We start from the raw sequence: 27,665 nt of genomic DNA on the forward strand, positions 1-27,665 counted from the left end.
TCTGACCTTCTGAGAAACCAGGATGAGAGAGACAGCAGCCCTGGTATGACGAGGAAGGTCCTTCTGCCTTAACCCTTACTCGAAGAGGGTGACCTGAAGTGACCTCATGTGAACCAATTGGTTGTTCTCCTATTGTTCTGATGGCGCCTTACGAGGAAAGGATCTCTGAAACGACCAATGCATTTTCTGGATGTTTACTCGGTTCTTGCTGCTTCCTCAGCCTCTGTCTGCAAGCCACCTCCTCCACTCTGCTCACGGAGCACCCACTCTGCTTTATTTAGTGAAGTGCTACATGGCCCCAGAATTGAAAACAAAGCCAATTAGCATGTTTAAATTGCTGTAGTTTTGTCCTTTCACAACTGCAAACACTGTTGGAACACTCGCCTTCTCTGGGTGGAGGGACAGGCTGTGACAGGGCCTTGGACAGCCCTCAGCTCCAGGTGGGGTGAAGGACAGCCTGGGGAAGCTAGTTCTCTGGATGATGGACGTGTGCACCAGAGCAGTGTGTGCCAGAGAAGTGTGCCTTGAAGCCTCTGGGCCAGAAATGCTGCTAGGCTGGTCATCCCACCTGGGGCCCGAGGGCGAAGGAAGTGTGCCACTGGCCATCTGACAAAGCAGGCCTGGGCGTGTGAGCCAGTCCTGAGAGGTGAACCCAGAGCTGGCTGTTTCCAGCAGCTTCCTGGTCACATTCTTCATTTTGTGATCTGGACACAAGACTCTTGAAGGAAGCCTTTCTCCTTGTTCTTCTGGGTGTCATCATACTGGTGTCGGTGTCTCCATTGTCTCCTTGAGGCCTGGTGAGTCCTCTACTCATGATGGAAAGGCCTTGGGAATCCGTGCTTGGACCCCAAAGCACATTGGATTTGAGCAGTAGGTGCTGCCCATCTTTCAGCTGGAGCCTCAGACCGTGCACATCAGAGAACAGGGACGTGCCCAGAGAACACCGGAGTCTACACATGGGAAGTCAGATTTCCTGCCCTTGTTTCCTCATTTCTGTTCAGGATTACGTGATCCCATGGGTTGGTGAGGTCATGTATGTAAGAAGCCATTTGTGGTTGACAGCAGGCCTGTCTTTTGTTTCTTGAGGCTTGGGGTGATGAGGGGTGGGCAGGGATAGGAAACCTGATGTGAGAGCCATGGCTTGGAGGCTGATAAGGAACCACATCTCTTAACAGACTGGCTGTGACACACAGCGGGGTCTGCTGACTGCAGGCCCTGGAGCCCACAGAAAACAACAGCCCCAATCTGATCTTTCAAGGCCAAAACCTCCACGCCACCCACGGGAGGGAGGAGCTGATGATATGGAGCCCAGCCTCTGAGAGTTATTGACACATAACTCAGTTTTCCAGTACTGACCACATCCATGTCTGCAGACCCCACTAGAAGCCTGAGGTCTTGAGATCCCGAGGGCAGCTCTGAGTCTGTCCACCCTCCTGCCAGAGGCCGTGCTTTCACTTGGCATTAATAAACCTGCCCAATCTCTGTGCCAAAGCCACACTTTGCCCTCCCGCTGCTTCTCTTGAGCGGTGTTGTAACAAACCTCTTGCTTTTCTTACTTAATTGTCTTGGTAAATTCTTTTACTGACCCGAGGCATCAAAATCCCTGACAAAGGAGTCCCCCTGAGGGGGAGGCCAGAGGGCTGCTCAGCAGCCCACCGTACACACAGGACAGCCCCCCAGCATAGAATTTTCTGCCCCCAAATGCTAACAGTGCTGAGGTGGAGAGACCTGGTCAAGAGCTCGAGGTATTCCCACTGAACATGAAGACATATGCCTCCAAAAAATGACAGATGGCAAGCAGAGTTTCTACTGGCCACAGATATGTGCTGTCTCTGCAGAGCTCCCAAGTGCTTGGAACGTGAGCACAGCAACTACTATGGGCAGTAGAGTCTTCCAGGCAAAGCCTTTCCACGTGAGTCCCGTCCCCATCCACGCCGGACCACGCGAGTCCCGTCCCCATCCACGCCGGGCCACGTGAGTCCTGTCCTCCATCCACAATGGGCCAGCCAGGTCCCGTTATGACCAGGGTGTTATGACCACTCTGGCGTGCTATGGTGCAGCCAGCCAGCTCTCATGCAGCCCATGCTGTGCACCGACCTGTCTTCAGGGACCTCTAGCCCTCCCTGTAACTGCTTCCTTCCCTCCCACCCTGACATCCACTGGCCTCACCTGTCCTTCCTGTGAGGACTCAAGTGTCAGCCAGTCTCTCTCCTCCACTCGGAGGCCTGGGTACAGGGGTCCCTGAACCCACCACATGGCCTCCTGGAGTAAACGTGGCCTTGCTATCATTAGCAACTATTCTGATAGTTCTTTTTCTTTAATCTGACAAGCAGTTTTTTCAATTCTCTTCTAGCCTGCAGCCTGGTCTGAAAGAAGCATTCATACAATGTTGACTGGAGGGCAGGCAGTGTAGACGTTTGGAATCTCACGTGACGGGGCTCCTGTGCTGTGTTGTGGACTTTTCCTCCTCTGTGGGAGTGATGGTCCCTAGAACTTTACAGGCAATTCTTTCTGCAGCACTCAGCTCTGTGTATCCCTGCTAAAAGATGACTGTACAGTTTTGCAGCTCGAATCTTAAAAGTTATGGGATCAGCTTTTTGTTCAGAACTCCTGCCTCTCAATGGCCATTCTCAGACATCTTACACTGACGGTGAACCTTTTTCCTTTGCTCTTTCAACTTGGACTGAAAATGTTTTCACTGGGGCCCCTGCTGTCCCAGGAAGGCATCCAGATCCAGGAAAGATGAGGGCTGGTTCTCTTAGGTGGACCCCAGACCCAGGAGAGATGAAGGCTGGCTTTCCTAGTGGACTCCAGGAGCATAGCACGGTTCTACAAGGCTCAGCGTCTAGATTCTTAATCCAGAGGTGCCAAACCGAGCCTGCTCCCACGCCTGAGTGAGTGGTGATCCTGCCAGGGTGGCACTGCCACTCCAATGTGCAAGGACGTTTTGAGAACAGCATGCCCACCTACCTTCTGTGGGAAGCATAATTGCCAGTGATGTGCCCAGAACCGTCGCAGCCAGGGGTGGGACACCTACAAGTAGAAATGCAGATACAGCTTACTTTAGGCAATAAAATCCCTGGATACTTAACTTCCTTATTAGCGGAAGGCAAACCCTTTATTGCTCAACCTCATTGCTGAGAGCTGGGTTAAGCTGGGCGCTCCCTAGCTCACACCACCACTACCACACACAAACTTTTGACCATCTCCTTCCTCCCCAGCACAAGGACATCACCAGAAGGGTCGTGAATTTTGGTAAGCACTTGGGATCCACAGTCCCTAGAGCACCTGGCATCCTTGGTCACTAATCTGGGAATTCTGGATTATACCCCGTGTTTCCTTCCCTTATTTGTACTTTATGTTCAGCTGAGGCTGGTTACTACAGGGCTTGTTATCTATTACACCAGTCCATACACGAAGCCAGACACACACAATGAGAGATGTGCACATCCGCTGAGAGCATGGTCTTGATCAGGCTACCCCTCCCCAGCCTCACAGCTCCTCACAGTGCTGGCCAGCTGGGCAGTTCCCAGAGCCCAGTGAAGGCAGCAGCCTGTACCTGCACTGCTCGGTCACACTCAGGCAGATATGATCACCCTAAAGGCTGTCACATTCAACCATTGATTGCAGCGTAGGGGCTGAACCCACTGGCCAGGTCAGTGGAGATCCCCTGGGCTCCTATACTGTCTTGATTTTCCTTTGGGGCCTGGAGGTTTGAATGCAGTGTTTCGCACTTCCAAAGCAGATGCTCTACAGCCTGAGCCACACCTCCAGTCCATTTTGCTCTGGTTTTTAGAGATGGGGTCTCGCAAACTATTTGCCTGGGCTGGTCTCAAACTTTGATCCTCCAGATCTCAGCCTCCCAAGTAGCTAGGATTACAGGTATGAGCCACCAGCACCCAGGTACGCTGTCTATTTCAACCTATGTAGGCAAATCCATCTGGCTGCTAAAGTAGAGTATGGCCATGGCTCAAACAGGAGAAAATTGTTTTAGAATTATTGTTGTCCATATAACTTTCCTCCTCCCCCTTCTCCTCCTTCCCCTTCTCCTCCTCCTCCTTCTTCTTTGTGGTGGTACTGGAGTTTTAACTCAGGGCTTTATTCTTGTGAAGTAGGTGCTCTACTGCTTGAGCCACACCTCCAGTCTGTTGGTTATTTTGGGGACGGGGTCTCTCAAATTATTTGCCTGGGCTGGTCTCAAACTTTGATCCTCCAGATCTCAGCCTCCCAAGTAGCTAGGGTGACAGCCATGAACCACTGAAGTCCTGCTCCGTATAACTTCTTCAATATGCCTCCTAAGAATAAGCAAGTAGTACTGCCAAACATTTTACTTAAAGCTCTGGTTGCTTTTCTACCACCATGAAGTAAAAATTAAGGGACAAAATTTAAGAAAAAATTTCTCTTGCCATTAAATTTGTAAACTTCCCCAAATAGCATGGATAAAGTGATTCAGTGAGCAAAATCACCACCTAGTAGGAAGGCTCAAATGCTCTGTGTGCCCGTTCCTACCCATGAGTGCCCGAAACCTTGTCAAGGACAAAATCTCACGCATTTTTAAATCACTAACAAGTGACACTGCTCCCAGAGATTCCGGCTGCTTGCAGCTCAGGAAGTCCTCAGCTCAGCAGGTGCTGAGGGCAGGAAAGCATGCTGCCAGCTTGCACCTGGGCTTTCTTCAGATGGGTGAGTGTGAGGGCGCAGGGTGGAAGTACAGGGAGCTGGGCAAAGTTCAAGTGTATGAATGTCGTATTTTGACGCTCGGATGTGCAAGGTCACAGCTCTCGCTCGGGGTATAGAAATAGATGTCTTCCATGTCGTACCTTGTAGAAGGATAAAGTCAAAGTCACGGCCTGTGCTGGGGTGGGCTGGAAACCAAATGAGCAAAAGGGAGGTGGGGCAATCGTGGGGTGCCGCCCAGGATGTCAGGACTGGAGCGTGCAGGCCATCTGAAGACTACCTGCAGGTCAGCAGCGGCGCCAGCCCTGATGGGGACTTCATTTTGATGAAGCAGCAGCTGGTTACCTGCACTCACAGTTCCATCCTACGGTCATTCAGTAATAATGACATTGAGTAATAAGTGGCAGAAGCTAAGCAGCTGGTTTTCCAAATGACCTGGGTCTCTCACAGGTAGGCGGGAAGTGATCCCTTTGAGAGGCGCTCATCTCCATGACACTTTCGGTTTTGGGAAGGAACCAAGAAACTGTTTCCTACCAGCCAATCACATATCCTCAGCCTTATTTTTTGCTCAAGGAAAAAGATTATTTTTTTGGGGGGGTGGTACTGGTATTTGAACTCAGGGCCTCATGCTTGCTAGGCAGGCACTATTCCACTTGAGCAACTCCACCAGTCCTCTTTTGTGTTGAATATTTTTGAGACAGGCTCTCATAAACTATTTGTCTGGGGCTGGCTTTAAACCATGATCCTCCTGATCTCAGCCTCCAGAGTGGCTAGGATTACAGCCACCGTTGTCTAGCTAGGAAAAAGATGCTAAGCTCTTTCTAATATAAGCCCCTAGTGAATGTCAATTTAAAATTTGCTCATTTTTAGGAGTAAACATTTTTCATGTCTTTTTTTTTTGATGGGGGTGGAAGGAAGTTGTCATATTTTGCTCAAATTCACAGCGAGGTATTATAAGCAAAATAATGCAATGAAAATCCAATTTTACTACCTACAAAAAGCTCTGCAGCTGCTTTCTATGTGTTTAACTGCCTTTTGCAAATGTGTAATTCATCTGGTAAGAAAGAGTTGTGGAAAACAAAAAAAACTTAATGATTTTGTTTATTTTCAGAGTTTTCTCTGTATTGGGAGAAAGCGGCTCAGGAAAGAAGCTTTTCTTTCTCAAAACATTTGCTTTTATTTTCTGCGTTTCACGTGGGGCAGGTGGGGACTGCCTGCCAGCTCTGCCATGGAGCTAGCTGTGTGCTGTGGGGACACCTGGGGGCTAAGGGTGAGAGCTGCTCTCTGTGAAGAGGACCGAGGGCAACCATGCAGAGGGCTTTGCTTTCCTCTCCCCTCCTTGTGCTAAAGACGTGGGACTGTCAGCTCCCTCGCCCTCATGCGTCCCCCCGGGGGCGCACACGAGTGCTCCCCTACTCAGGCTGGCCATCCTTAGGTGGCGTTCCTGGACTGTAAAAGGCAGCTGGGACGCCTTCAAAGGCTGTCTATTCCAGCCCCTCCCGGCATTCATTTCTACATGACTGCTCAAGACTAAGGCTTTTTAAAACTCCCCACTCACATACAAATTTGCTAGCTTGAAGAAATCTCAGCACTGAAAACCACAGTTTTCTGCCGTGGTGAGCGAGTGATTATTCAGCTAACAGAGGGAATCTTTGCCTCTCGAGGCAGTCAGCTCCAGATCTGGAAGTTGAGTGGCGTGGAATCGATTCAGCACTGCTGGATTGATTCGCGCCCCCCTCGTCTATGAGAGCATCTTTCTATGAAGCGGGGCCACGTGGGGCAGTCAAGGTCCCCATGGATAGATCGGAGGCATCGAGAGGGCACAGCTTGGGTTTCCAAGCTGAAGAAGAGATGGGCTGGGTTTCCATGGAAACGGCCCTCAGCTCCCTGGCGGGAGACTGCTCTCAACACTCAGTGCTCCAGGCCCTGGAGCCAGCTGGGTCAGGCTTTAAAGGACAAGGCTCTGTGGCCCTTCTAGTTTTCCTAACGGTCACGGCCAACAACAGCACCTGGCTATTTTAAGCTCTTATCGTTAAGGATGCAAAATAATGTTAAAAAAAAAAAAAACCCACAAATACGCTTGGCTTCATCTGCATTTTCCTTTTTCTAGTCGAAAGGTACTATGGGTAAAAAAGGCTCAGAGAAAGAAATGATGAATAAATAATTCCAAAATCCATACTTGCCGCCTCACAGAGTCAAGACAAGTACCAAAGTGCCTTGCTGCATCTTTGTTTTGTGTTTGCTTTGAGATTAAGCAATGGGAAGAGATACTAATTTTTGGTGGTGCATACTATTATCTGTCTTGGAAAACAGGTCTTTTTAGGCAGTTAAGAATGTGATTAATGAAACGTTTTAAATAGGTAGGGCCTAAATGGAGTGGAATGCAGCTTCAGGAAAAATATTTAAAAATAAAATCTCATCTCCAAAAAACAAGGGATGGAGGTAGCTTAGTGATAGAGTGCTTGCCTAACATGTGCAAGGACCTGGGTTTGATTCCCAGCACCAAAAAAGAAAAATATAAAAATCCAAAAAACAAAACCAAACAGGAGAGCACTCACAAGCGCGAGCACTCTGACCTCCGGCCCGGGTTCTTTCTAATGAGCTCATCTGTGTCCCTGCTGCCTTTGTAGCTCTAAGACACCTTGAGACCTCTGTGTCCGAGTCCAGTCCCTCTGTGTTCTTGGGTTGCTGTCCATTGTGGATCTCCTGAGAGCCATCTGGAGGGCATTAGATATATCCTCAAAACGCCAAAATAATTTGGTTATCTGTGCGCTAAAATCCACAATTCTATGACTGAGATGGCACAAAGTTATGAAGATAGGATTTGTCCTTAGCAGGTTGCAAGCCCTATTAAATAGCCCTGTTTGGTTCTCTCCCTTTTGTAAAACCACACCCCTGAGACAGGGCAGCAGGAATGGGAACAGCTACAGCTACTGGCCAAAGCTGCCTTTTTCCAGGTGATTTTTCATAGGAATGTCTTGATCATGCTCCTCTGTCCTGACACCTTTCCTTCTCTCTTCCAAATAGACATATTATCGACAGGTAGCAGTTCCCATGAGCCATGGGGATATGGGAAGGGAAGCCAAAATGGAAGAAGAGTTCACCAGTCTCTGAGAGGAAAATAATGTAATTAAAACTTTCCAACTCACGTGTGATCATCCTGTGACCAAAAGAGCCACAAAGGTCATGGATGTTGCAAGACATCGTTGAGTACCTAAAGATTAGGTCTTTATTCAAGCCTAATTTGGGTCTGAAGTGGTGACCGCAGCAGTGCCTGAAACAACAGTTCTTTAACTTAGCCAAACAAAGACCCATCTGGCCCATCACCAGATTGTGATGTAAATTATATGAATTATAATTCTGTAAACCCAACCTAGCCTCTAGATACTGTTGTTTACCCAGATCCTCAGCCCTGTAGGCTGGACCTAGGGGTAGGGTTTTTTTCAGGATGATCTCAGTAAATACTCAAATCCTAAAGGTTAACACTATCTTCTCACCCTAGAGACGATGGTTGTCAGTCTTAGAAGTGTGTGCCTCATCTGATGGACTCCACCACCACTCTCACTACACAAGAATCCCAAGAACCCAGCTCACTGCGCTGAGCCTTCCGGTGACATTTGAAGAATTACGTGAAGGCCCTTTAATGAGGGTCATACTTTGCTGAAGAGGGGACCCGCTTCACTCCAAGCCTGGCCTACAGCATAGGTCAGCAACTCCACGAGGAGTCCAGGATTCACCCAGCAGCCTAACACTTCTTCCACAGGGTTGCATAAGCCCACATGCCCTTGTAGGGTACAATGTGGCTGACACCTGGGGTCAGCTGGGGTCCCATCTCCATCTACCTGGAGGAGAGGGCTGCACTGAAGGCTGTTGGAAAGACACCCTCCGGGCACAGGACTCAAGAGTGATCTGGTCAGTGTCTGACTCCGGTGTGCCTCACAATCAGTGCAGAAGAGTACCTGGAAGTGACACCTGGCTTCTCATCCTGATAGAGGCAATTGCTTGCTCTGAGTATCCTGCAAACAGGCCACATGCACTGTGGTCAGGGTGGTCAACTCTCCCTGGACTCAGTCTCTAAGGCTGTCTTGGGCTGAGTCAGCCCCAACAGGCTGACTTTGAGAGATGCTCTGGTTTTGAGCCTGGCAGCTGAAATGCACAGGAAGATACTGAATGTGTGGAATAGTAACATGAACTGTCGCCCTGCTGGAGTGCACTGTCTACTTTGAAGTTTCCCTGACAGCACCTTTAGCGGTGTCTTCTTTGTCCCTTTGTTGGGTGGAAACTGTCGTAAGTAGTGACATAAGATTTGGGATAATATAGTTGTTTCTTTGTGCCTTACTTTCAAAAGAAATCATAAAAGTATGAAATTAGGCCTGCGACAGCAGCTATACACATTTGTAAATCGGCCACAAGTACAACCTTTGGCCCACTTCTGTAGAGACTTTTTCCTAAGCAGATATGATTCTAAAAGACTCTATTTTTATCTTCGTCCTTTCTGTCATACAAATGGGAAAACATAAAGAAATGGAGAGAAGGGCACAAGGACACTGTAAGATGGGAAAATGACAAGTGCATTCTTACGAAGGGATCTGCTATCCTCTCCACAGACAGAAAGAAATCGGTTTACCTAGAGGCAACATACACGGCTCCTGGGTAGTTTCGCATACTTCAGGGAAAGACAAAATCCTGTCTGTCACTTTTCAATCTAAGGTATTTTCTCTTTCTGTGAAATTCCACCTTGGGGGTACACACTTGGGACTTTGTTCAGCTCTAATGCAGTGTAGGATCCCGCAGTGACACCGGGTGTTCCACTTGCTGTCCCTATCCTGGGTGGAGGCCACTCCTTCACCACCCCCTCCCAGAGCTCTGTCCTTCCGGCCCGCCCTCCAGCCTTCCTCGTCCTTGCTTTTCCAAGGCCTCCCGTCAGGGAAGGACATGTCAGGTGCTGGTGTGCTTAGAAATAGCCAGCAACACAAGAGCACTGCCATCCCAGCCCTGACGCAGATCTCCAGCCCCAGCCTGTGGAGAGGCTCCGGGACGGGCCTGTGGACTCGCCCCACCTTCGTCAGAGACCCTCTGAGGGCTCCCCTCTGTTTTGCTCCTCCAGTCAGGTGAGGAGCTCTCACAGTCCAATGGTCAGCATGCCCAGTGTCAGGCCAACACAGCCATTCCAAAACTAGAAGTGGCCTTGGCCATCTCAGAAGCCCTTAGGTAAAAGGTACTTTCTGACATAGGTAATGTGCAAACACAAAACACCTTTGTGGTTCCAGGCATTCTCCCTTATATTTACACTCAAAACCATACAAATAAATGGAAGACACTTTAAAAAATGCCCCTCACATGAGTTTTAAACCGTTTTCCTTCTGGTGATTCAGATAAGGTGTTGGAGTGGGTTAGGCCTCTGGGGCCATCATGTAGAGGGAGCTCCACTCAGCAACTCATGGCTGATGGATCTCAGAGGAGCGTGCAGCCTCACTGGGTGCAATGGGGACCCATTGGGTATTGGGGCAGGGGGATGAGCTTGTTAGCTCCACCATGCCCGATACAGTTGTCACTTAACACCGGGACACACATCGTTAGGTGATTTGTCACTGTAGAGTATATTAGGCGAAGCTAGGGGCAAGCCTAATACACACCAAGGCCGTATAGCACGTGAATGGTCTTCCTATGCTCCAAGCCAGTACAGTATGTCACATCCTGGGTTTTGTAGGCCATTGTGACACCAGGGTAAGTGTGTGCACCTGAACTTGCCTATCCACAGAACAAGGCAGCAGTAGGAACTTCGCAGCTCCATGATAACCCCATGGGACCACCACAATAGAGCTGGTCCACTGCTGATCCAGACACCACTGAGCTCTACATGACTGGTGTGCTGGCCAGAACACTGGTGACATTTGCAAAGCTCATTCACATGACAGTTTCACTATACAGCACATTGGGAATAGGATTTCTTAGAGGTTAGTTTAATTTTGACTTGGGAGATCACATGCAGGTCATCAACACTGGGCTAACTTTGATACATACAAAGTGAATCCCACCTTTAGCCCTTCCCCAGACTCAGGTGGCCCTGTTGTGTCCCCTGGAAGGTGTGTGCTGTACCTGTGCTTGCCGTTCAGGGCTGGGGGACCCACCGTGGAACTGAGGAGGAGACCGGCCACGTGCCTGGCTCGCTGTGGGACACTGGGGCTGAGCTGGCTCCTGGGAGCACCCCTGCGGCCCTGGCATGCTGCATGCAGTTTCATGTTCCTTAGGTTTCAGTCATGCAGCCTAGGGGTCTGAACTCCAAAGTCATCCGTGTGGATCATGCTGCCCTGTGGTCCAGGGGATGGACAACTAGCTGGGACCCCTTAGTGCCAACACTGTGACCTGCTGCTCGGGTGAAGGGCATCCCAGATACACCAGCAGTGGGCTCCTGTCAGTACGGCAGAACGTACCTAGCATATCCTGACGTCCCGTTCACTTAACGGGGTGTGTCCATGGGGAACTGCTGCCAGAGCACATGCACGTCCAGCAGCAGGGGACCAGCTAAACAAGAGGCGGGGCAGCTGCGTCAGAACTGAATTGGACTCGGAGGACCCATGCAAAAAAAAAAAAATACAAAAGGTGACTAGTGCAGCGGGCTCAAGGCAACAAAAACCACCATTCCTGACCTCTCACCCTCACGCCGAGAGCGAGCGAGGAGCGCTGGGCCTCACACGTTCACCACAAGGCTCACAACACAGGTGGCTCTGTGTGTGATGTGACATGCAGGGTGGGAAGGCGGGGGCTGGGCCCAGGACAAGTACTCACCTTCAGTTGGGTAAACTGAGTTCTAGGACAGTCAGTGCCACTTATAGGTAGTGAGAAGCCAAGGTTAAAGGCCCATCTGCTGTTGCTGTAGGGATTTCCTCTCTGGCCGTGGGTGCAGGGTAGACTTGTGTGACCTTAATGGCACCTACCCTATACAATGTATCACTGTGTGGCCCCGAAATGCTCTCAGAAATGGAGGGAAAAGGCACCTGTGAACCTATACCTCTGGCCTTTGAGACTGAGCTGTCAAACATCCAGGGCTGAATCACGTATAGGTGACATGAATTGAGTAAGAGGGGACCGGAAGGGGTGAGGGAGTCTTTGCGAGGGTTATTCCTGGACAAAGTCCATTTTATCAATACCATGAATAACTGGATTGCATTCAAGAATGAGACCGACCATCTCCCCCGCAGTGATTTCTCTGACCCTGCCACCACCATGAGCACACACGCCACTCACACACCAGCTCGGGGATAGAAGACAGCAGCTGGTTACCACAGCTGCAATGGCTCAGAACTGGTGTTTCCAAATCTGAGGACACTGCAGACCAGAGTGTCTGTCCCCTGGCTCCCACAGAGACCTGAGCATGGGTGAGCCTGGACGTGCTGGGTGGCTGGCCAGCTCAGGCTGTCAAAGCCCCTGGTGGGACAGGAAGTCAGTTCCATTTCTCTGTCCATAGACAGCTTAGCACTTCTTTTTCAGCTCTGTCATGTGGAGTTTCTGTCATTTAAAAGCTCCTGACCTCAGCTATGGTTGGGAGAGGCAGATTGTCCTGGACAGCAGAGAAGGGGACTGTGGCTGCCTGGCAGGTGATGTGCTCAGTGTTCCTTTTGGTGCTGAGATGTTGCTTTAATCTTTTATGATCTTACTTTTGCTCTCTAGCTTTTTCTATGTTTGTCATGTTTGTGGATGTTTTTATTTAGTTAGTTTAGTTTGTGTGTGTGTATGTGTGCGTGTGACAAGGTCTTGCTGTATAGCCCAGGCTGGCCTCAAACTGTTGGTCCTTCTGCTTCAGCCTCCCCAGTGCTGGGATTACAGGCCTGTGCAGCACACCCAGCTAGGATCTTTTATTCTGAGAAGACCCTATGTTGTCTCTCAGAGACAACATTTTTTATACTAATCAGGAGAAATTAAAGAGCCCATGCTCCCCCTGAAGCCGATGTGCCCTGGACCCTCGTCTTTTTCTCTCTGCCCCCTTCACCTCGCTCTCCTGTTCTCATGAGTTTTCTCCCTTTTCAGTCCCTTATTACTGAAAATAAGGGACTTCCTTCTTCACACAAATCTGCCTCTCCTCCGTTCAATTATTATTTTCTTGACCAAACTGACAAGGATCTCACAGACTTAGTTTTGCAAGAGTTTTAGAAGCAGAGTGATTAAATATCCAGGCAAGGAAACAGATAAAAGTACCTCAAGTACCTTATTGAAGGTTGCACAGGCCTGACGTAGCTGATGGTATGAGAAAAATCCCTCCTCTTTTCCTCGGCACGGGTGATGAGGACTCACTTTCTTTTTAAGGCAGGGGAAGGGGAGGGAGGACAGGGTCCCACTATGTTGTCCAGCTTGTCCTCAAACTCCAGATCCTCCTGCTGCAGCCTCCCAAGTGCTGGGGTTACAAGTGTGCACCACCAGCCTAGCTTCAAGTAGACTCTTTAATGGCCTGAGCTTGCATATGACCTATCCTCATTTTAGGGTGGCACCTGTGCTCCTCTGTTCACGTTTGTCACTGATTCCCACAGATGTCCTGGGTCTTATATAATATCGGGAGAGCGAAGGAGGTAGTGGGGGAGTAAAATAAGTCTATTTAGACTTGTGTGTCAAGGACAAGCCATAAGTGGTCTCTAACAATCACACTCTGTCCCAACCCCATTGTGGTGCGAGGTGGCAGATGCTGTCGGTGGCAGGGGACCCCACACACTACGCCTGGAATCAGTGAGGTGTGCTCCACTGACTGAGTGCTCAGGGAGAAACATCAGGAACGAGGGAGGTGAGGAAGGAAGGTGAAAGGGAAGGAAGACAGGAAGGGAGAGGAGGTGCTGTTGAAAGGAAGTGCTCCTCAAATAACCCAGGATTCTCAGAATCTTCTGTTGCCTACAGAACTGGATGATGCCACAGGTCACATGGCGGGAGACCAAGGTGGGCATGCGATCTCCTCTGTGCATGGGGGTGTGTCCAGATGCGTCCAAAGAACAGAGGCCCATGGTGACTTTTTCCTCAGATGTTCCCAGCTACCGGGGAGCCTTAACCAAAGGTCACTAACTTTGGAGACTGCAGTTTGGACGAGCTGTTTGTGGTTTTCCATGGTAGCTAAGATGATGAGCGACTGGTACACATAAGCAATCTCAGCCAAATGCAGGCCCTGCCTTCGAGGCCAGAAACTGCTCCTCTGTACTTTGTTTAAAGAGCAAGTGAGGAATGCACCGAATGAGGAAGGATGGATGCATCAGAACAGTTGTGACAAGCAATTGTGAGACCGGGTGGATAAGGAAGACTGGGCTTGGCACAAGATCCCAAGATGGCAACCTTGGCGTTACACTTCCTTCCAGGCTCCCTAGACCCGGGCTCTCAGGGGAGAAGCAGTGTATACAACCGTGTCCCAAGAGTGCCAGGAAGATAAAGAACTTGAGCGTGTTGAGTGAGGAGAAAGAGACATCAGGGCTCTTTTACTCAGAGAAGACTCAGGAAGCAAAGCCATCACTTAAAAATGCCTGAGAGGTGGGATCTGAGGAGGATGACGGAGATCTTCTCAAATGCTTATGGGGTGGGGTCCCTCCAGGAAGAGTGCTCTGACCCGGTGGCTGACTAACAAGGAGTGGGTTCTATATCCGGGAGGTGTTCAAGGACACATTGGATGACCATGAAACGTGTGTAAATCCTCACCAAGGGGTTGTGGAGATGTCCACTAATGACTTCAAAGGCCTCCAGTGGCCCGAGTCCTAAGTTTCTTCATGGTGGGGGGCGGGAGGACAGCAAGGCCTCTCTCATGGGAATCCAGGAGGCTCTCCCGAGAGAACAGCTGCAGTGGGCAGACCCGGCGGGCAGTCACGTCTTCAGGGCTGCATATGCCAATGAGCCTTCCCCACAGCATCTCCTAAGTCTCCAGTTTCATCCCCAGGACTGTCCACTCTCCAATAGGCCCTTGCCTCCTTACTTTTTCTCCCACCTCCCCAACCCTTAGGTGTGTTCCCTGTGCCCGATATGTCCTCTGGCCCTTTGTGTCTGGCCCACTTTAATGAGGGCCTTCTGGGGTGGGGAAGCTCTTTCCTCCTTTCTTTTGCTGGGTCCTGCTCTGATTTCCAGCTGAGCACCCAAGCAGGAAGCTTGCTGTGCTTATGTGTCCTTGACTCCTCCCTGAACGGCTTCGGTGGACAGGATTGAGTAGTGAGGTCCGAGCAGCAGGTCAAGTGCGTAATTTACAAAGCCGGCCTTCAGGTCTGCGCATGAGCAGACTGCAGCTTTAGTATGTGCTGTCCATATCCTTCCTGTTCACAGCTGGACTCTGGGGAGCTTGGGTCACTGTGCAGTTGTGCCCTCCAGAACTGAGCTCACCCCACTCAGGCCTCAGCTTTCTGCCCGGTGTGACTGCTGAGCTGTGTCTTTCTATCATTGGATTTCTGCCAGGGGCCCTTGCTCTGAGGTCCCAGTGTGTTGTTCCTCTCCAGCTACTCTTCTAGGGGTGGCAGAAGGAGGCTGCTTCTCAGAGCCAGCCTGCTAAGCAGCAAGGATTTGCACTGGATCCACGCTTGCCTCCTGGTGTCTGCGTGGAGGCGGGGCCCGGCTAGAGGGCTCAGCTCCTGCTTTGAGGAAGATGCAGGGAAGTGGAATCTGCCTACAAGGTACCATAAGCCTGGCAGGCCGTGAGACCTGCCTCTGTGGCTCATCCCCACCACCTACAGAGCGCTGGCTGAGGCCTTTGGTCTGCTTACTTTAGGAGCACAGAGGGAGCCCAGGCATCTCCCAGCCAAATCTGCCAGAACACACTCAGCGGACGACTCAATGTTCCGTAACCTTGATAAGCCTGAGTTTGTATGCATAAGATACAGAAAAGTAGTGCCTAGCAGCGCCCTACCATCCCTGTTAGGACTACAGAACTCAAGCAAGTGCAATTCCAGGTCTTTTGTCTTTGTTCTTTAAAAAGAGCGGCTAGGTTGTAGAGGCTCTGTATTCCCAGAGGCTGTTGACCTCCTTTGATGTGGAGGCTGAGGTGAAGCCTGGAGGCCGGTTAAACCTCCCTGTGCAGAAGACGCTTTGTGAGCTCTGCAGGGACCAGCAGTAAGAGGATCCAGCCCAACCCACCACATGTTCTCTGCACTTCATCCATGGTCCAGATGACCACATCACAAGAGCCATGATCAACAAGTGCTCGGAGCTGTGGTCCCCATTCTAACGGCTTCTAACTTTCCCATCCACGAGCAAGGCCCTACTGCCATCATCCCTGGTTTTCAGATAGAATAGGCACAGGACCTGAAGTGATTTTCCCAAGATTGGGAGTGGTCTTGAGTCCAATTCTTCAGCCTGAGAGAATCAAAGCTGTCATGCTACACATAAGAACATGTGCTATAGGTGCAGATAAAAAGTACAAAAGGAAAGGGTTACAGGATGAGAGCCATTTGGGGTCAGCATTCAGGCCAGGGCAGAGGGGGCCTCAGTGGGAGGAAGGGAAGAGCAGGGGACTACGCATGAATGTTTAATAGGGACATTGACTTCATACGGGAGGGGGAGAAAGGAGAGCAGGACCATGGCCCTGGGATGGGACAAGGAGGGGGAAGCACTGCAAACAATGTGTCACCTAGGCCTGGGCCTCCCTGATTGCAGATAATGTTGGTGAGGGAAAGTAGGGAAAGAGAGAGGGACTGAGAGAGAGAGGGTCCTACAGGCAGCAGAAGGGAAGACCCCCATGCACAGAGCTGGCTACTGGCCAGACCTTGGGCAAAGTGCTGGCTCTGTGGGAGGCAGTGCTGAGAGGCCAGGGAGGTCACGCACATGCTCCCAGACTCAGGAGCCTCTCTTCCCTGCCTCCCAGACCCCAGTGGCGTGGGTGTGTATTCCTGTGAGTTCCCCATCCGTCACAGTCCTGTCTTTGGGGGGTGTGGCTCAACCATCGCCAGGTTTTCCTGAACTGCCAGTCCAGACAAAAGCCCTTGCCCTCAAGCATGAAGGAGTATGGCTGGGTAGAGCACGTGTTCTGTGAGAAGGAAGATGACAGGATGCCAAAGGCAGCCACATCCACCTGTTCAGGCCTCCTGGTCCCCTGGAGAGCAGGTCTTGGGTTGCCTTAGGCTCTGTGTACAGTTCCTGAGTGCAGCGGGTCTGCGTGCAACAGAAGTTTGGAGATTAAATATAGACATGCTCATATTAGCTAGTCTTCATTAATACAGGAACCTAGAGCTGTTCCAAGGAAAATAATGTGTTGAGCGGGCGGCTCACTGTGGTGAGTGCAGATATTAACAACATCTGTCTTCATGACCCTTTAATGGCGTTGGCTTTGATTTTTAAGAAAATTGTCTCAAAACGTGCTGTCTCATAGTGAATTTTAATAGAAACTTCACTGCCTAATGCCAAAAATGTGTTTTTAGGAAAAAAGATCACATTTTAAAAATGATCTGTTGTTTGTTAGGTGAGCTATAAAGGAAGAACAGGAATGACTTCTGGAAAAAGCAAGGAAGGAAAGAAGGAGAGAGAGAAGGAGGGAACAAAGGAAGACAAAAGGAGGAAGGAAGGAAGGAAAAAAGAAGGAAGCACAGAAGGAAAGGAAAGGAAAGGAAAGGAGGGAGGAAGAATAAAACCTGCATGACTGGGGACTCTCAGAGGACAAGGCTATGGTGATGTGACCCTCAGGTCTTGTCAGCGCCCACGTGGGGCAGCTCTCTGGGGCCTCCTTCCCCCTCAGAAGGCAGAGCCAGCATTACCAGCCTCAGAAGCAGTCTCTTTGAAGTTCCTGCTGGGGTGGGGGCGTTCTGCATTGCAGCTCGTCTGCTCTGTGCAGACTGTGCCAGTCTAGGACCTGCCTCGGGGCAGTAGAGGGAGGCAGGAAGAGGGAGTAAGTTGCTATGGCAACCTGGTTGCCAGGCTCCCTCTTCCCTCAGTCATCCCTGTGGTGTAGGCTGATTCTATGAAGTGCAAGAAAAAAAAAAAAAAAAAAGCCTGGATCAGCTCCCTGTGCTGCTGAGGAAGGAGGAGGAGATTCCTCCGAGAGTCCTGGAACTCCAGGGAGGGTGGGAGGCTTTGCAGGGAGGCCAGTTCAGCTCAACCAGTATGTCACCAGAATGAGAACACACAGATCCAAGGACCGCTCAGATATGCACTCCACCTTCACAGGCACTCAGAGCAACTGGACCAAGAGTCTGCCCTGAGCCAGGACCATCTGTGGCATGGCTACCAGGGAGAGGACAGTCACAGTGCTGGCGAGCTCAGCTGGCATGCTTTTGTTCAAAATATCAGTCAAAATCATGTGTTTGGTGTAATTTTTTGTACCTGTGTTGTTGTACCTCTGCACAATTTGAAGCATGGGTCCCTGGAGTTCTGTGCTGTGAAGGTGACAGGACTTATGTGCATTGCCTTTTAGAAACAGGTCCAGGGGACCTGCATGCAGCCTGCTGGGAAGGGCACTGAAGAGCCCCACCTTCTCAGCAGCCAACCCTGTGACTCTAGGCTTACCCTTCTGTGCTGGGGGTGCGTGCCTGTGTGTGTGTGCATACGTGTGTAATGTGTGTACAGCATGTGTGCATATACTTGTGTGAGGTATGTGTGCATGCATGGATCCTTCTGTGTGGGGTTTGTGCAAGTACGTAGATGGTGTGTGCATATGCATGCACGTGTGGACATGCATTCATGCGTGTGCATATGTGTGCACACGTGTGCATGTGTGTGTGTGTGCGTGTGGCTTTTCCACAGAGCTATGACGACATGCCTTTCCTCCTTCGCAGGCTCAAAGTGGATAAGGACTGTGTTTGTGTGGTGTTCTGTTCTGCAGCTTGGAGGAGTGGTGGTGTGGCCCCTCACATGCAGCCATCCTTGCTTCCTGTCTCTGGTCTCTTTTGCACCGTGGTTACCTACAATTTGCCAGGCACAGTATCAGGCATTTTAATGCTCACTCACAAGTTGGTCTTCATCTCAGACTTGGAAGACAGCCACCATTCTCATTCAGTTTTAGAGATAAGGAGGCTAAGCTTCACAAAGATCAAATAACTGGCAGAGACTACCCAACTGCTCAGCAGCCGGAGCAGGGCAACAAGGATTGCTGCTTCTTCTATTAGAAAAGTTGCTATTCGCCCAGTAAACTTCTAAAATTTAAGGCGCGTTACGGGCAAACAGATTTCTATCCTGTGGTTGGAGAAATGTCCACCTGATGGGTTGAGGAATGACTGTCACCGTTTCTCCAGGAGTAGAGGGTGTTACATTCTACCTTCATATGCTGTCAGCTCCTACTAAGCTGGTGAAAACATGATTTGAGAACAAGGCACTGGCTGCTTCAGTGTTCATGGTGCATAGAAAAATGCCAGGAGTGCCCAAGCTGGCTGAGGCCAGGAAGTCATCATCTCTGTCAGGCCATGCTCACAGGGGGCCCCCTTCAGGTCCTCCAGCCTGCTGGAGCTTGGGAACTGACCTTTTTTCTGGAGTTGTCCTTCCTTGAGCTGACCTCCTCTCTGTCCCACCGGTGGGGGTGCTGTGGAAGGTGGTGACTGGTTCTGCCTGTACAGTAGCAGCTGCAGCACTTTCTGGAGGTACAGGGGAAGACCTGGCCAGGGTACTTGCCTGTCTGCTGCAGGTGCATCAGGGAGGTGGCCCTGGAGGGTCTGAGTAAGCTAGAGTTTCACCTCAGCAGCCAGGCTTTGCTCTTGAGTTGGCTGTGGACCAAAGGCTCCACTCTGGGTAGAAATGGAGGAAGTTGCTCCTCTGAGTTAGGACATGGTACCTCCTATGAAGATAAGACCTGCTGGGCCAGGCTCCTCGTGGACTCAAGTCGCTCTGCTCTAGGGGAGCTTTGGGAAAGGGACACTTTGCATGATGCATGTGGTTTAGCAGAGCCTACTGCCAACAAGGAGTGTGACTAAGGATAGCGTCCATCCTAGCCACGGAAGGCAGGGTTGAAGCCACATTTTTGTTAGTGGCAGTGTTGAAATTTTAAATAAGGGTAATGTTCACTTTGGACAGTCACAGACTTGGCGATGCCACCCTCCTGGGATGGAAATAGTGACTATGAAGTGGGCTCAGGAGCTTCCTGAGCCAGGCACTTGGTTTCTGGTTCCTTGTCCCCACCTTCCAGCTTCTCCTGTCCTGCCTCTGCCACAGTAGTCTGAGGATGAAAAGGGCACGTTGAAAACCTTAACCTTGTCTCCAGGTCGCAGGAGAAGGAGATGGATACTAGATGAAGCCCACAGTGAACAGAATCATGGGGCAGTCTGCTCTCCAGGACCATGACCCTTTCTAGCTTCTGAGTCCTGTTAGAAAGTTTCCTGAAGTGTGTCAAAACTTCTCAGGAAAGTCCTTCTAAAAGATGCATTGAAAATCAAAGCACTTAAATGTCCAAGCTGAAATCTCCATTCTCCACAGGCGACATCTTAATTCCAGTGCCTGGCAGCCTCTTGCCTGGAGAAGTCTTGATCATGGCAGGGGGAGACAGACTCTCCAGCTGGTGAGAAGACTAAGTTCTCTGTGACTCCTTTGGCCACAGCTCCCTTGACTTCAGAATGAGGGTGCAAAGCTCGCCTGCCACCACCACGGGTCTCTGCAGAGGACCAGCGAGTGTTTCTCTTCAATCTCACAAGAGCCTTTTGAAGCTGGGGGCAGAGATAATGCTTTTCTTTCCTTTTTTGGTGGTACTGCGGTTTGAACTTAGCGACTCATGCTTGCTAGGCAGGTGCTGTACCCTTTGAGCCATGCCTCTAACCCTGATGCTGCTTTTTCTAGATGAGAAAACTGAAATTCAGGAAGCTTAGTTGACTGCTGAAGTGCACATGGTTATCCAGTGTAAAAGGTCTGAGTTCAGGATCTCTGGGTCCCTCCTCCTGGCTCAGATGCCTGAAGGCCATTCTGTCTCAGTCACCTCTGCTTCAGCACAGTCAGGGCCCAGAATAAAGTGATGTTCAACAATTACTTGCAGAACGAGTTGGTGTATGGATCAAATGATATGGACCATTTTGAAAGTACTGAAAAGCTAAGCAAATATAAGACGCTACTACTGTGCACCAGACAGCTGTAGGTGCAAGCCAGAAGTGTCATTTCTGAAAGGCAGTCACCATGGCATTGCCAATGAAGGGCGCTGCTGAGACGCAGCAAGGAAGAATCTAAATGGACTATGCACGAGATGTGTTACACATAGACAAGACACAGTACCCCTTGCTATGTGTGACAGATAGCCAGCCAAGGCGATGGTGGTCTGGGCTCTGGACGGTGCCAAATGCTGACGACGCATGAAGGCAGAGCTAACTTGTGAAATAGACTGCCTGGAAAAGGCAAGGTCAGTCTGTCCTGGAACCTCCAGCAGCGGGTATCTGAAGACAGGATTTCTCAGTGTCTGCTTCACTGCCTAGGGAAGGAGTGCTCTGGCCCATCCTGACCCACAGAAATAAGCAAAGCCTCAGTTTCTATTAGTTCTCTTGCTAAAACTCATGTCATCCAAAAAAGGCAAGAGCAGCGAGGCAAGAATTCAAAGTAGTTTAAGTAATAAAGACACGACAGAGAATAAAAATGATCAAAATATGCCATTTGGGAGAGTTTCTGAATTCAGGAGGTGGGGGGAGGAGATTAGCAATGTGGATTAGTCTGAAGAGAATTTGATGGGCATTTTTATTTGATGATTTTAAATCTGATTTGCAAGTCTGATACAAGTATTTTAAAATTGTACCATATTAGACAAACGTGAGAAAAAGACATTTTAGGAAAATGGAATTCTTTTATCTTTGAAATATTTTGATCTTGGCTGTTAGAGTTCCAAATGTAAGAAGTTTTATTTCATCCCTTGTTGGAATTGGGTTAAATTTTAGTTTGCTAATTATTCTTGTCCTTTTTATCCTGACATCCCCTTTCCCCAACCTCCACTAGGTCTCTAAGAGCCTTTGGCTGGGTCCACTTTGTGGCTTGTGGCTGGTTGTGACCTCTCTGTGATCTTGGTCTCAGTCACTTGTTCAATAGGTGCATCTACAGCTATTTTGGACACTGGGTGCTGTTCTAAGCACTTTACAAACATGACTCACTTAATCTGTATAATGACCTATGGAGAAGCTGCCAGAACTGTCCCTGTTTTATAGATGGGAAGCTAGCAGGGCCTGGGTGGTCAAGCCCACATCTGACATCAGGATACCTGCCCTCAGCTCTGTGCTGACCTCAGCTCTGACTCCTGCTCCTGTCCACAGAGACCACAGAGGCTGTGGACAGATGAGGACAGTCACTTGTGTGACTGCCACTCACATTCAGCAAAGGTCTCTAGACTTTGAGGACCATTGTGTAATATCAAGATTTGACTAGATCTTTTAAAAAGGAATGCTCAAAGAAAACAAGTAATAGCTGGTGGAGTGGCTCAAGTGATAGAGAGCCTGCCCAGCCACCATGAGGTCCTCAGTACTGCAAAAAAAAAAAAAAGAAAATACATCAAATAATAGACACCAAATACTTGCAATGAAACAAAAGTTGAAACTATTTTTAGCTGTCCTAAACAAATCCCTGTGGAATTACACATGTTTTCTATGGAGAGATTCTGGCTGTGACATGAAAGAAAAATGTGAGAAATTCCTCAGAGGGATCCAGAGCCGGAGGCTCACCGCGGTGTCATCTGACCATGCGTGGGATTAGATGGGACCACAGTTCAATCAAACATGTCTCATGGCAATTTGTAAAGCTCCCCCTTGTGAAAGGCCAGAGTTAATAAGAATGACTGAAAACTGACCACGAATGTCCATCAGTGTCCAGAGGAGTCAGGCACTGTTCTGGGTGCAGGGCATACAACCCTAGACCACATGCCCAAACTCCAGGGCCAAGCACTGCACTTCTGAGTAGTTCTCAGAGAGGTCTGACCCCATCTGCAGGCCTTGCTGAAGTCAGGAGAACAGAGCTGGAAACCTTGTGTGTTTAACTTGAAAAAGGCCAGCAAACAAAATTAGGATGTCCAACTAATAGATGTGTACTTCAGAGTGGGTAGACAGGCTGAAGATATCACTATTGAGCCACTGCACTCCCCTCCCCCATTTACAGAAAAGAGAACGTGCCAGAGTTCAATCACCACCCAGTCCTATGCATTCTTCCATAAAACTCCAACTAATGGGGCACAGAGGAATGTAACCTCTGATCAAAACAATGAGTGCAAGGTATTACTCAAAGCTACTTGGCCTGAAATTTATCAACAGAAAAGCTCCAAACTACCCACTGTCTTCCATCTAATAAGTAACATGTGCATGACAGGAACTATTGGATGAGCTCGTGGGAAGAGAAGGAAGCAACAAGGAATTCTTAACAGGAGAAAGGACTGTGAACTTCGTCACCCAGGTGCTTGGCTGTGAACTTGGCAACCTGGATGCAGGGCAAGCTGGGGGGCTGTGCACTTGGCCGCTTGGGCACAGGGCACAGGGTGGAGGGTGGCTAGGGTTTCCAATGGACAGCTGCTTCCTTCCCAACATTTGGGTGGGAGAGAGTCCCTCTTTCTTCTTCTGTTTGCTCAGTAACCAGATGGCCCCTGGCTCAGAGACATTTTTGTGGCTGAAGGGTGGATGTGCATCTTTCTGCGTGAGTTGCCATTTTGTCACCTCCCTGTGACACTGCACCTGGATCCCATGTACATGCCACCATGGCCACCACTCCATCTTCCCTATATGACAGGCACCATTGTAAACTACCCATCATCTTTGCCTGATCACTACCAAAGCAACAGGATTCTCCAATTCACTCAAACCTTCTGAATACTATCGGCCAATCTCCTCACCACACAAGGAGGACACTGGTGCTGAGAGCCATGGCCTCAGTTCCTCAGGGTCACCTGGCTGCCTGGCCGCTGACCTCATTGACTGCCCTTAACAGCTCTCTCTCAGGATCCTTGGGATTCTCACAAAGCTGTGTTTCACAAATGAGCACACTCTCACTTATCCATTGACTTGGTCAATAACTGGATTTATAGCAGTGTGCAAAATGAGCTCGAAGGCCAGACTTGTAGGGATAAGCTGTACCCTTGACTAAAGGACATCGGTCCCAGATGACACAGAGCAAGACGGTTTTGGGTCACTGCAGGAAGATGTTAGAGTTTTGTGACTCTATGAGAGTGAGATGTCACTCAGAATCACAGGAGACTCAGCTGATGGCTGAATAAGTGCTGTCAGGATCGTAGAGACAGATTGGATTTTGATAAGCAGAAGGGTCAAAGAAGGTCAATTTAAGGGGCTATGCCTGCTTGACAAGAGGCCAACAGGGAAAGGACAGACCATCATTTTTGCTGGAAGTATGAATGTGCTTTAAATGGTCATTTTAAAAATGAAGGAACATTTCTGGATTCTTTACACTGCTTTCAAGCCTCAAGGAGAAGCAGTCCGAGCCAGTCCATTTTGCCCTAGTTAATTTGGAGATGGGGGTCTCGAGAACTATTTGCCCAGGGTGGCCTCAAACTAAGATCCTTCCAATCTCAGCCTCCCAAGGAGGTAGGCTCACAGGTGTGAGCAGCCACTGGGGTCCGGTTACCTTCCTCTTACAGGTGAAATTGAAGCATTTCCTCCATGACTCCTTCTTTCCCTGTCCCCACCCAGTGTCAGGCAGTAGCCAGACCTAGACCTGGATGGACATCCTCCAAGCAAGAAGCAGAGGAGATACTGTCTGAAAATGAGGTTATGGCCAGAGCAAAACTCCCCACAAGACATTCATTTAAATTCTTTCTTGACCTGCAAGCAGGACACTGAAGCCTCAATCTGTCCTGTGTGAGGATCTGGCTAGGAGGAGAACTCTCTGCTCCTGGCTCCTCTGGCCACCAGGCCCATAGTCACTCCCTGGCCATGGATCCTATTTCTTCATTAACATGTCCAAGAAAAAGCATAGCATTTGGACCACATTTAAGTAATGCCTAGTAGTTTTGATATCTTAGCAGGCAGAGGCACAACTGTGATGTTTGGAACACAGTTCTGCCTGTGTGCCCAGCTGAGTGGAGGCTGAGGCCACACTGTCAGGGGAGCTTCTCCAGCATTCCTGGGCCGTTTCCCAGCATTCAGGAGGAACATTGCAACTTAGACCAATAAGACATGGGAAGGGGGCATGTTTGTGTCAAAATATTGCAATTATTTTAGTTTCTGACATATTCAGCTTATCCTGGGCCCTCCCACTCATGTGGAAGTGGACAGAGCAGAGGGCCTGAGCCTATGCTCCAGCTGTATCAGGAACAAGGGGCATCTGTCCTGGTGTCCTTTCCCTTGTCACTGCCCAGTGATCCAGTCAGTTCTAGGCATTAATCCACACAGCTACTGAGGGCCTCCTCCATGGTTAGGCTCTGAGCTGGGCAGCTTCAATGCTACGTGTTTACACTCCATTCCCACCTGGGCCTCCAGTGGAAGCCAAGTCCAACCTGGGACACCTGACTGCTACCCACCTCTCCCACCGCTCTTGGTTCAGGAAGAGGCAGACACTGGGGAATCTTTGGGGGCTCACCCGCTTATTCACCAAACTGCACCCATTCCTCTGGTAGACGCCCAGGGTCTGTTTCTCATATCCATCACAGCTCCTGACCTGGGTGATCACATTTGCTATAACCTGGGACATTGCAAAGACCTCTACCCACTATCACAGCTCCCCCACTGTCCTCTGTCCACCACTGTCCTTTGTCCCCTATCCTCCCCACTGTCCTCTACTACTGTCCTCTGTCCACCACCATCTCCTGTTCACCACCACCCTCTGTGCCCCCCACTGTCTCTGTATCCTATTGTCCTCTGTCCACCACTTTTTTCCCTCACTGTCCTCTGTCCCTTACTGTCCTCCCCCATTGTCCTCTGCCCACCATTGTCCTCCCCCACTGTCCTCTGTATACCCTGTCCTGTGTCTACCACTGTCCTCTGTCTCCCACTGTTCTCTGTCCACTTGTGTCCCATACCCAGTCCTGTTTTCTGGCCATGGCCACCAGAGGGATTTTAATGCTGAGTCAGGTGATACCAACCTGTCCTGAAACTCTCCTCAGCTAGAAGCCAACGTCCCACCAAGGCCTGCAAATCTGACCACTGCACGTTCTAGAGTGTTCCCAGCCCCTCCCCACTGGCCTGGCTGGTGTGCCCAGAGCACCTGGAGATTACACACTTGCTGCTCCCTTCATCAGAGGCCACAGAGGACTCCTGCCTGGCACACACTGTGGAAGGTCTCTCTTAGAGACATGTCCGACCATGAATCACAGGAACAAGCTGAGAGCTCTACTCAGGTGGAAACACCTGACCGCCTATAAAACAACTACCTGTGGCACAGAGAGTCACTCCTTACAAAGCACATGAACGACCCGCCCTGCAGGTGAGGAGGAGCCCTAGCAGGTGACATATGCTTCAAACACCTAAGGTAGCTGTAGCATGGTGGGGTATACACAGCTGTAAGCAGTTTTATTATTTTTTTATCCTAATCCAGTGAAAGTACTTAATAAAATACTATCGTATTTGGCCACAGGAGGATAAAAGGGAGAATGAGAAGTAGCTGCTCCCGCTGGTGGATCAGGTGGATAGCTACGGCATCAAAGGTTCAGAGCCACGTGTGTGCAAGGCAGGCGGCCAACCCACTGCTCTGCAGCCATCAAGGCTGCAAATTAGAGCAACCAAGTCACCCATCTGTATCTCAAGTGGTCAAAATGCACTGTAATGTTATTTTCATAATCCAGACAGGAACAAAAAGTGTGACAAGGGACACTGCATACAGAGCTCTTCCCTGTAGGAAGGCTCCTTGGTGTCAGAAGCAAGGTTGAAAGAGAATATGCAAGAAGTGAGTGGAAAACGGCTTCTAACGACCCCCAAGCCACAGCGACTGTCAGTGTGTCTACTACTAATGGAGTCAGCAGAGGTGGCCCAACGGCCTCTGAACTACACCTGGTCAGCTAGGTTGAATCTCTGTACCTGCTTAGATGCAACAGATTGAATAACTGTGCAAAATAAAAACAAAATACCTGAACTGTCGCTTTGACTTACACAGTTGCTGACCTACTGGCCTTCAGCAGTGAGGCTTCCTTTTATTGTGCTATGTAACACACAAGTGTTCCATCCTGAGAACAGTTGAACTGTGACCCTTATGTCACAGGTAGTTTTAACCTGTCTACAAACTACACTAACTGCAAACAGTTTGAACTCATTATCAATGGCTTAGTAGTGTAATGAAAATATTGAGGACCAAGATGTCCCCAAATGCATAAACTGTTGAGATGCAGGATACATAGTAGGAAGAATTATTTGTAAATATTTTTTAGGATGTGATACAAATGCAAAAGAACAGAATAAATGGCGTCTGTGGTTCTATTTGGTGTTGCCCAATATGATATCCACTTGAGATGAATGGATATTTAAAATTTAGTTAATTAAAAATCAGATGTAATGAAGAGTCCAACTCCTTTGGCACCATAGCCTCTGACTTGTGACTGCTGTGTGGGTAAGCACAGAGAGAGCATTCCATTATTCCAGAAGGTTGTGTTGGACAGTCGGAGGCTTATTTCACAGGAAATTGCATTTTCACCTTGATTGTCAGAATGTATCTGCACTGAATGTTTTTAAAAATAAAATAAGAATGGGATGTCTAATTGCTTTATACTATCAGGACATTTCTGATTTTTCTTTGAATGGAGACAGAATGTCTCCATCTGTCAATTCTAAATAGAAAAAATGCAAGCAGAACTCGGATAATCTTAGGTGGAATTCACTAGTTCTGGGGACGTCGCGCTTTCTGTGAAAAATGCAGCAAGAGAACAGAACAGAGAGCTGTGATTTTCCCTGAATCGTCACTGCTGGGAGCTCACAGGCCGCATTTAAGAATAAACGTCTGTACGTTGAATCTTCGGACGGCGTAGGCCTGCAGATGCTGCCTTTGTGGCCCCTGTGGCTCCCTGGCCCACGAATGGCTCTTAGTCCTTTCACGTCCCTCAATTGAGAAAGGGCCTGGAAGAAAACTTCTCTCTCCTGAAACTGCCAGGGAAAAACACCCTCCAAAATCCTTGTCAATATTTCCCAAAGGGAGCATCTACTTTATTTCCAATTTTGTTCATTTTGCTCCAGGGAACTATA

The 27,665-nt window shown here is 49.4% G+C and overlaps 1 protein-coding gene across 17 annotated transcripts in view; it reads right to left on the minus strand.

Annotated features, from left to right (window-relative positions):
* Window positions 1-27,665, minus strand: part of Myt1l (myelin transcription factor 1 like) — a 414,622-nt gene that overhangs the window by 35,018 nt on the left and 351,939 nt on the right. For all 17 annotated transcript variants that reach the window (XM_074049071.1, XM_074049083.1, XM_074049072.1 and 14 more), the window contains one exon: window positions 2,971-3,033. In XM_074049071.1, coding sequence (XP_073905172.1) covers window positions 2,971-3,033 — 63 coding nt within the window. The remainder of the gene's footprint in view (window positions 1-2,970; window positions 3,034-27,665) is intronic.

Source organism: Castor canadensis, chromosome 12 (genome assembly GCF_047511655.1).
Source record: "Castor canadensis chromosome 12, mCasCan1.hap1v2, whole genome shotgun sequence".
In the NCBI taxonomy this organism is placed as follows: domain Eukaryota; kingdom Metazoa; phylum Chordata; class Mammalia; order Rodentia; family Castoridae; genus Castor; species Castor canadensis.